The 9,763-nt window shown below is 31.3% G+C and overlaps 2 protein-coding genes across 2 annotated transcripts; one reads left to right on the forward strand and one right to left on the reverse strand.

The window, feature by feature from the left end:
* Positions 1–2,112: 2,112 nt before the first annotated feature.
* On the reverse strand, positions 2,113–3,909 carry LOC114411121. Its single transcript, XM_028374878.1, has 6 exons — positions 3,562–3,909; positions 3,438–3,503; positions 3,020–3,102; positions 2,551–2,598; positions 2,381–2,419; positions 2,113–2,149 (listed from the first exon to the last, which is right to left on the reverse strand). The coding sequence occupies exons 1-6, from the start codon at positions 3,727–3,729 to the stop codon at positions 2,113–2,115; spliced, it is 441 nt and encodes a 146-aa protein (XP_028230679.1). The 5' UTR covers positions 3,730–3,909.
* Positions 3,910–6,798: 2,889 nt separating this feature from the next.
* Positions 6,799–9,299, forward strand: LOC114412310 (F-box/kelch-repeat protein At3g27150-like). Its single transcript, XM_028376138.1, has 2 exons — positions 6,799–7,312; positions 7,805–9,299. The coding sequence occupies exon 2, from the start codon at positions 7,937–7,939 to the stop codon at positions 9,119–9,121; it is 1,185 nt and encodes a 394-aa protein (XP_028231939.1). The 5' UTR covers positions 6,799–7,312; positions 7,805–7,936; the 3' UTR covers positions 9,122–9,299.
* The last annotated feature ends 464 nt before the right edge of the window (positions 9,300–9,763 follow it).

A 9,763-nucleotide genomic window follows, 5' to 3' on the forward strand; every position in this document is an offset into this window, starting at 1 on the left:
GTTTTTTAGTTGTACATCCACTCAATAAAGCATCAATTTATTTTCTTCCCTAATTTTTTTATTTATTTTCTGATTAGAAAATAAACTAAGAAACTATAGGAGAACAGAACTTACATAATAATAATAATAATAATAATAATAATAATAATAATAATAAAACAAAGCACACAAAAAGAAACTTGATTGTTGAATGTAATCAAATGTAATAATAACAAAAATATGATACAATGATTCAACAATTAATTACGTGTATATTAATATTTAATGAATTGTTATATATAGTAATCAATTATTATATGTTAATAAATGTAACGAAAGCCATAATTTTTTGATGAATCATCGCATGTTACGATGATTTGATTGGATAACAATTAAAGTAATTAAAAAAATCAATTGGAATAATATGTTTACTATTACTATTAGCATCAACATTGAATAAATTAAATAAATATTAATTGATTACATGTTAATAATTTAATAAATAAATTAATAATAACAGCTAAAGTATTATATATTAACTTTAATGATACGATAATTTAAATTTTAATTAGAAATTTTAAAATCTTGCATGATTTCAGTTTCAATTTTATAAACACAATAAGAAAAAATATGAAACAAATTACTATAACTAAATAATAATAATAGTCAATCCATCTAAAAAATTTGTCATTCGATGGGAATATGTTGTAGTCACTACTAATGGCACATGTTGCCCTATCATATTGTTCTCATCTTTCTTTGTACTCTTTCTTAATTTTTATTATTATTTTTTGTTTTGATTAATTATTGTTATCATTATTATTAATCTCCAATCCTTTAATTTCTCAGGGCCGCACTCTTTCATTCCACCCCTCCCCTGCAACTTAAACGCCGCAATCATTGGGACTCCGTTACTTTCTCTCAATTCCCTTCGCTTTATCTTTTTGTCATTTGATTCAACAACTTCTCTTGATTTATATCAATTTTGTCTCTTTTAATTATGGGTCTACATTATACAACTCACTCATTTCACCAACCAATAATATAATCTGCTATTACTATAAGCGAATAATAGGTTGTTTATTTTACAAAAGTGAGAATAAAAAAATGCATAATCTCGAGCAACAAAAATTGAGTAAGAATCAATGACTTATTTGTTATATAAGAATAACAAAAAACAAATAGTTTCTAATCATTGGTTGATGGAAGAGCCACAGTAACTTCAATTTTGTGAATATTGAAGCGAGAATCCTATCCTTGCCGAAATGTGAAAGCCTAAAAATTGATATACCCAAAGTGAGAATAAAAAAATGCAGAATCTTAGAAAAATAAACATTAAAACACAAAAAAAAATGTTGTTTTAATTAATATATTTTTTTGTTTTCATCAAGCAAGAGCTATGAACAGATTGCTACTTGAGAAATTCTTCTTCCACCATCTTAGTAACTATGCATGCATCTCATCAATAACACTTGATCAAGACATAGGGTTCCACATCTCTGACTCTAAAATGTTAACAAAAACTTCCAAAAAAAAATATTACATCATCACATACTTGATCAAGCAGGAGAAAAAACATAATAAAATAGAATCCATCAATAAAGTCACAACTGCATGAAATTTGAATTCCAAAAAAAATAAAAAATATGTGAAATTAAAAAAATTATCAAGACACAAATGATACATGAATATAGAATGAAGGGGCGGGGGGGATTGTAACAATGAGAATTAGGTATCAATCAAATTTTTAAGAAAATAATATATTATTTTAAATACTTTTCTATAGAATCAACCTCTTTTTCAAAAAAAGAGAAAGTTTGTTTTTTTATGATGGTAAACAAATACTATAAATAAATAAATTAACTTTTTTCTTAAATGTTTTAAAAATAATTGATGCAACATAATTTGAGAATTATTTTTCTAATTATGTAACTACTTTTTTTTAGTACGTGCAAAGGATCACACATGAAGTGTTGTAAGGTTTGCTATGGTGGTGTTTCGCGGGTTCGAATTTGTGTTTCTGTTTCAGGTTTTCATTTTTCATTCCAAAAACAGAGATGTACAATTAAAACATTATTAAAGAAACTGAATACCTTTCTGCAGATGCTATTGTGAGTCCATTTGAATCACACATCAGAGTCTGAAAAACTTCCTCAAGTGGCACGATTTCCTGCAAAGAGATTAAAAGGAAAAAAACAAAATAAAAAATAAAACCATAATCAACACAAAAACTGAGGAAATTTGGCAAAAAAACAAAACAGAACTTAAAACTTCCAACACCAGGAACATAAAAACAAAACCCAGAAACACTCATCAATCCCATGCTTGCTACTCCTATTTTTCAACTGCAAGAAAAAAAGGTAGACATGAATGATATGGTGGCAAGAAACAAATCACAGACCAGTGAAGCAGAACGTAGTAATGTCTTGAAACATAATACCTGCCGCAACAAAAAATAAAGTAAAAATATTAACTACCAAGCTGCAGTGAAAATGTTCATATCCTTTTTTATTGTTATGCTAGAAATAAAACAGCAACAACAACGTTTTTTTCCTTATTATTTTTTTTTACCTGCAACAACAGAAAGCAATAGAGTAGTAATGTCTTGGAACATAATACCTGTTGCAGCAAAAATAAAAATAAAAAACATTAGAAAAGCAAACATGCATGAGAACGAAAACCAAACATTCATGAGAACATAAAAAACACTAAACAAACAACCATGAATTACCAGGAAAACATCAATAACAGGAAGCAAAAGTCAAAACTTCTCCACTCAACAAAAAATGGACAACAACAAAGGGACCAAAAACACATAAAAATGAAAAGTTAACATGCATGAGAACAAAAATAGCAAAGGGACCAAAAACACAGAAAAATGAAAAGTTAACATGCATGAAAACAAAAATAAAACATGCAACCAAACTGCACTTTTTAGTTATAACTAATAATTTTAAAAGTGCCACAAGTTTAAAATTAAAATAAGAAATAAGAAAACATACCCAAAAATATCATCTTGACATTTGATCAAACACATAACCTGCAACCAATAAATGTCCTAATGAACATGATCAGAAAATGCATAACTGTGAGCACTAAAAACACCACTGAGCCACAGACACCCTGATCCAAATAAAAATTGCAAAAATAAAAACCGCAAAAAGATACTGTGAGGTGTAGAGCTTGCATGCAAATCCAGATAATTACGCACTGAGGAAAATACATAAAAATTATAGCTTACCTCGTAGATTATCCCGTAAAACTCTAAACAATATCATAAATATGAGTTTAAGGAAAAAATAGCAACGAAGCATCCAAATATTATTATTATTATTATTATTATTATTATTATTATTATTATTATTATTATTATTATTATTATTATTATATACAATAAGGCATAATCAAATCAAATAACAAAGAGCAATCATGAGAACTAAAAACTTGCGATATTATACCTCTCTTCCAGGGTGGAATGGAACTTCAGGTCCACCCGTGACCTCAACGGCAACAACGCTAGCCAACTGCGTCAACACAAACACAACATTAAGTGCATAAACACCAAAGACAAAAAAACATCACCAGGTAGAAATCGGCGTAGCTCAAAATAGGGAACTCCGCCTTGAGTGGCTCCAAAAGCCTAATAGCAATGTCCGAAGGGTCCACCAGTGTTTGTGCCCTTGTCAAAGGTTCCAGCAGAGTGCCATCTGCACACGAAACACACCAAAACGCGTCAAAACGATAATCCATAAACTCAATCGTAAATAACAGTGATCTAATGTTAAATAAAAAAAATGCACGCCAAACAGAGCATTAGAAGAGTGCATCTCTTCTCAACGATGAAGCCTCTAAGCTTCTTTGCCTTCTCAACGGCCTTTTGACAAAGGGGTAAAACCAAACGGTAGTAAAAAAAAAAAAACCAAACAATGAAAGAAGAAGAATGTAGAAGAGGAAAAATCGTATAACAAAACCCTTCTTCTCGTGTTTTTTTTTTCTCCTTTTGGTCCCATCTAATCTCTCACTCACCCACAAATCCATTTTCTTGTGGTAGAGGTGCATGCAAGGGGGGAAAAGAAAGAGAAATGGAGAGAGAAGGTGTGAAGGAAAAGATTCAGAAATAGAAAGATAAAAGATAAAAGAAAAAGAGGAGAGGATTGAGGAAGAGAAAGAGAAAGAGGGGGAGAAAGAGAAGATTAAGGAATAGAGAGTAACGTGGAGAAGATTGAGGAAGAGAAAGAGAAGATTGAGGAAAGGAGAGTAACGTGGAGAATATTCAAGAAGAGAGAGGAGAGTTCCGATTATTAAGTGAAATTAAATGGAGAGTTGAAATCCGCCAATCAGGGAGTGACATAAGTTCGAAATTGCACATGCAACGCGACACGTGGCGGGGGCAACAGAAAAAAGATGCAAAAAAATAAAGGAGCAAAATGACCAAAAAACCGAGAAAATGAACAGCTGTCACAATCTTAGGTAGGGGTATTTTAGGAATTTCCAGAGAGTTCTCTTTTATAGATAATATATAGATTTCTAACTATAAATGTTTTAAAACTAGATAAATAAGTTATATATGTGTATTGTTTTTGTTTTAAGATTGAAATATTTTGCATAACTGGACATAATACAAAAATACTTAAGTGTACAGTTACATTAACATGTTGTGGGTCCAAATAGAATTGTATATATATTTTTTTATGTAAAATTTCATATTCAAGTTTTATTGGTAAAAAAATGTGTTTCAGAGGGAAATTTTTTATTAAAGATGACTAAAAAGAAATCAATCAATTTATATTTTACACCAATAACTTATAACATGATAGCCTAAAAAATATACAATCACAAATCTTCACCTAATTTTCATATTTTTTAGATACTTTATTTTTTACAAGAAGAAAAAACAATTATAGTTAATATTTTCCTTTCCCTCCCTAATTAAACGATTATATTTAATATTTTGAAGAAGCTTATAGGTTATTAGAAAAATATCATTTGAACAATGTTTAATACTTTTTAATCTCCTAAGCTATTTTGTAGTACTAGTAATCTATGAAAATTCACTTTTTATTCTTATACATATTATCAAAATTTAGGTTGCAATATAAAATGGTGTATTTACTAGCAAATAAATTGTGATCTTATATATTTACAAAGCATATCTATATAGGACTTATATTCTTTGTAGAATTTCTGGTGCTTGGGAACCTCTCCTTCTGCTTTCATAGTATGTCGTCGGTAGAGATACATACTTACAAAGATACTTCGACTCTCAACTTAAAAGACTTCTTCCAATATAATAAATAGAAATAAATAATGAGTTATTTCAAGAATCTAAACCTTTATATATACATATTTATTATGGGTCTAGTATCCATAAACTTCATCTTTTAGATTAGTGGGAATGTTAATGCATGATTACTAGATAAAGAGGTCATGATAATGATTATATTACTTTTAAATAAACTTTTTCCCTCAACCTTCAATAGAGCTAATTTGTTTCTTACTGTGTGTTTATCCAAGTGGTATTTGGTTATGACTGAGGGTGTTCGAATACGGTTAAGGGGTGTCTTGCCATGGCCCAATGATACTTCACTAAGGCAAGGGTACCTATTATAGACCAAGAGGTGTTTGACTATAGCCAAGGACCCGTCTAGTCATGGCTTAGGGGTGTTTGACCATTTTATGGGGGAGTCAAGAGATGTTTGATTATGACAAAAGGGTGTGTGGCCATGGTCAATGGGTGTCTGGCTATAATTTGGGGTATTTAGTCTTGAGTAAATATAGCCCAAGTATATCCATTTGGGTAAAAAAAAAATACTAAAAAATACATATCATAAATACATTTTTTTTAAAAATTATCCACGTGTATTAAAAAAATACCAAATGTGTTTTTAAACTCTTTCCTCACATCTATTATTTATTGAAAAATAAAAATTAGTACTAGGGAGAATAGACACGCAAAAAATTACAACCTTTATTGATAAACTAACATAATAACAAAAGATTTGATTATTTTTCATGATTTTCTTTTTGCATAAATGACTTTGGTTATCGAATATATCATTTTAAGTAGTAATTTAATTTTCTGAATTATGTTGAGTAGTTAATGATGAAACTCAAAATATGGGGTTGGTTATTATGTTAAATAACTTAAAAAATCAAATTTGTAAACTAGACTTAAATAACTTAAAAGATTTTAAATTAAATATATAAATTTAAGTGTTGTCTCATTTATAAGCGAATTTTATTTATATTTTGACTCCTTTCATTTAGTTCCTTTTTTAAAAAATACCATTTATTTTGACTTTTATTATTTAAAATTAAAAAATTAACCAAATAAAAGATTACATTATTACAACCATGAACTGATGTTAAGAATCGCTTCTTAGCAGAGACAAGTATTTCTTAAATTAATGGTGATATTTTTTTTCCTGTATTGTCATCTCGTGGAAGAATGGAAACAACACGTTGTCGATGAGTTGTATTGGCAGCTGGTTTTGCCATTCTATGACAAAACGATTAAGAATTAATTAATCAAAAAAATAAACAGAAACTAAACCCCACTCTTATTCTCCCTTTTCTGTTTAATTTTTGTCTTTTTAGTTACTTCTTTTTCCCTCGCACATTGGGGAATTGGAGTGTTGAAGACCTTAGTTAATATTGTATGATAATACACTTAAATTTTGTCTTTTACTTAGATGGGTAATAAAAAAGAAGAAAATATGATAGTGAGGTTGATGATGATATATCAATTAAAATATTGATTCTGAAGGGTATATATATTTTAATCTCCAAACGCATATCATTTACCAACTCAAGCATATATTTTCCTAACGAGGGTATTAGTCTCCATGTAGAATCTCTCTCTATCTTTCTTCTTTCTTCTGCACCTTATGGCTTCCTTCCACACTCTAAGTCACTACTTCAGTCACATCCCTATGCTTCTCAAAACAACTCCTTCAGCTTCACATTTCATGCATTAGTTGCTGAGAGGCCTATATACACTAATCTAGCTTCAGCGTTTCTTTTCTTTGTTTTTAACTCATGATTTTGTAACACTTCCGTTGATTCCATTTTACTGCTTCGTTTGACTTGGTTTTTCCTTTGTACACTACACTTGTCCGTCCCTCTCCTATGTTCTCTTCTTTGTATTACACGTATGCCTTGATTTTTGTGCTTTCTCAATTCCCTTTTGCACCCTTTCTTTCGGCTTCTGTACATCTGAATAAACATATGTGCAAACTTTGAATTGAATAAATCAAAACCTGTGGTTTCTGTTTCTTCTTCACGTTTGTGTTAAACTGATCTGAACAATTATCAACCCCGCCATGATGTGAAGGTTTGTTAATTTGTCTTCTAGCTAAGCAAGTTTTTGCAGGATAATATGAATATATATCTAATATCTCTATTCTCAATAGTCATATAATCCATTGAGAGATAGGTTTGGCTCTAAGTTCTTCTAATGTCATTACTCATTAGTTCTCAAAGGTTATTTTTTTATTTTTAATTTCTTGAATTTTCCTTAACCCACGAAATCGAAGTGGTTGGTTAACTAGTGTCTTCACATGGATTTAACCATTTGTTACAATCTTTGGTCAAGCCAAGAAAACTCTTTTTTCCAATACCTGTTGTGTGATATAGCACTGTTCAATCCATGAAAATGACTTACTTTATTTGCCTAAGATTTCTAACTGTCACTTCCATGTGGGTGCCACCATAAGAGTTGTAGTTGGCTATATTGTGTTAGTTCATTGGCTACATATATATTTGCACTGCATTTCTTGTTCTTAACTGTTGTTGCTGACACTTTACCTGGATTTTCTGTCTACAGTTACAGATAGTTAGCAATAAGGTGTAAAGGCTTGGCTGATCAACATCAAAGAAAAAGAATCAGGAAGCAGAAAGCTGAAAAAAAGCATTTTCCTACAAAATGAGTTAGTATGTCTAGTAGAAAAGTATACCTATGTGGAACTTTGGTGGTGGCAGTTGCAGGTTTTCTCACAATTCCTCAGCTGAAAAAATGAGAATTCTGGAAGAGTCACCTTCATATGCCCATGGTTCCTCCTCCGCAGGTCAAGAGCCTCAGGATGCAGATTATGATGTTCCATGTCTCAGTGATGAGCTAGAGACCATGATACTGGCAAGATTTCCAATACCAAAACACTGGAAGATGTGTTGTCTAAGCAAGCGGTTTCTGACCCTTCTGAAGAGTGGTGAAATCTACAAAATCAGGAGGGTGATAGGGTTCAAGGAGCCATCAGTTTTTATGTTAGCAAGTGGAGAGAAGAATTGGTGTGCATTTGATGGCCACTTCAGGTCCTGCAGGAAGCTTCCTATCATTCCATCAGATTACAATTTTGAGTGGGGGAACAAGGAGTCATTTTCTGCAGGGACCTATATCTTTGTTTCAGGAAAAGAGGTTGATGGTGGTGTTGTTTGGAGGTATGAGTTAGCAACAAATGAGTGGTTCAAGGGTCCTTCAATGCTCAGTCAAAGGTGCCTCTTTGCATCAGCCTCTTGTGGTACCATGGCTTTTGTTGCTGGTGGAATTGAGACAACAACTAGGGAGGTTTTGAGTTCTGCTGAGAAATACAACTCAGAAAGCCACATTTGGGAGCAACTTCCAAGGATGATACAAAAGAGGAAGTCTTGCTCAGGTTGTTACTTGGACAACAAATTTTATGTGCTTGGAGGGCAAAACGAGCAGAAGAAAGACCTCACTTGTGGGGAATTCTATGATGAAGACACAAACACTTGGAACTTGGTTCCTGCCATGTTCAAAGATATTCCTCTTTCAACTCCAAGATCCCCTCCTCTTATTGCTGTTGCCAACAATGAGTTGTATACCCTTGACGCTTCCTCAAATGAGCTAAAGGTTTATCTTAAGAAAAGCAACTCATGGAAGAAGTTAGGACCAGTTCCAGTGAGAGCTGATGCACGACTAGGTTGGGGTGTGGCTTTCAAATCCTTGGGAAATGAGTTGCTTCTTATTGGGGATACCTCTGCCTCCTACTCACAACGTGCCGTGATGAAGATATACACTTGCTTCCCTGATCCACATGTTGAGAAATTGAAGTGGAAGCAAATTGTATGTAGCAGCACCAACCTTCACCCCTTTATTCACAATTGTGCTGTCATGTTAGCTTGAACCTTGATGCCAATCTCCAAAAAGTATAAGGAATATATAAGAAAAGTTTGTTGGTTATTAGTATGGAGTTTGTCTTTTTTACTTCATGCTTCTGTTGTTAATTTGATCTTTGTTTAATTCTTGTAAGCCACATGAAGGTGTCACTTCATGAAACTCCTTGAGTGTCTTAGGCTAGTTAATACAATGTTTGATTTACATTTTCATTTTTCGTTTTTATTTTCTGTTTTTATTTTTTGAAAATTATTTTCATTTTCAAAAGATTAGAATTCTGAAAAATATTTAGTTTGACTTTTTGTTTTCTACTTTCAAGAAATAAAAACATTGAAAATACGTTTTCAAGAAAAAAAATGTATTTTTAGATTTACTTAAAATTACATTCCTTGTCACCAGAATTTCATTTTACCCAAAATGAAATTTCTGGTTTCAACTAAAAACACTAAAAAGGAGATTTTATTGTTTCCAATTTTTGGTTCGTTTGGGAAAATATCTTTACTGAAAATAACAGAAATTCAACCAAACATATTTTTATCACCATTTTTTATTTCCAGTGAAAATGAAAACAGAAAATAATCAAATCAAACACCCCCTTAGAATCTTGTTTTATGTATCTTGTTTCTACAACTTTACTTTGCATTGAGTCAA

The sequence above is a fragment of the Glycine soja genome, chromosome 5 (assembly GCF_004193775.1).
Source record: "Glycine soja cultivar W05 chromosome 5, ASM419377v2, whole genome shotgun sequence".
Lineage (NCBI taxonomy): Eukaryota > Viridiplantae > Streptophyta > Magnoliopsida > Fabales > Fabaceae > Glycine > Glycine soja.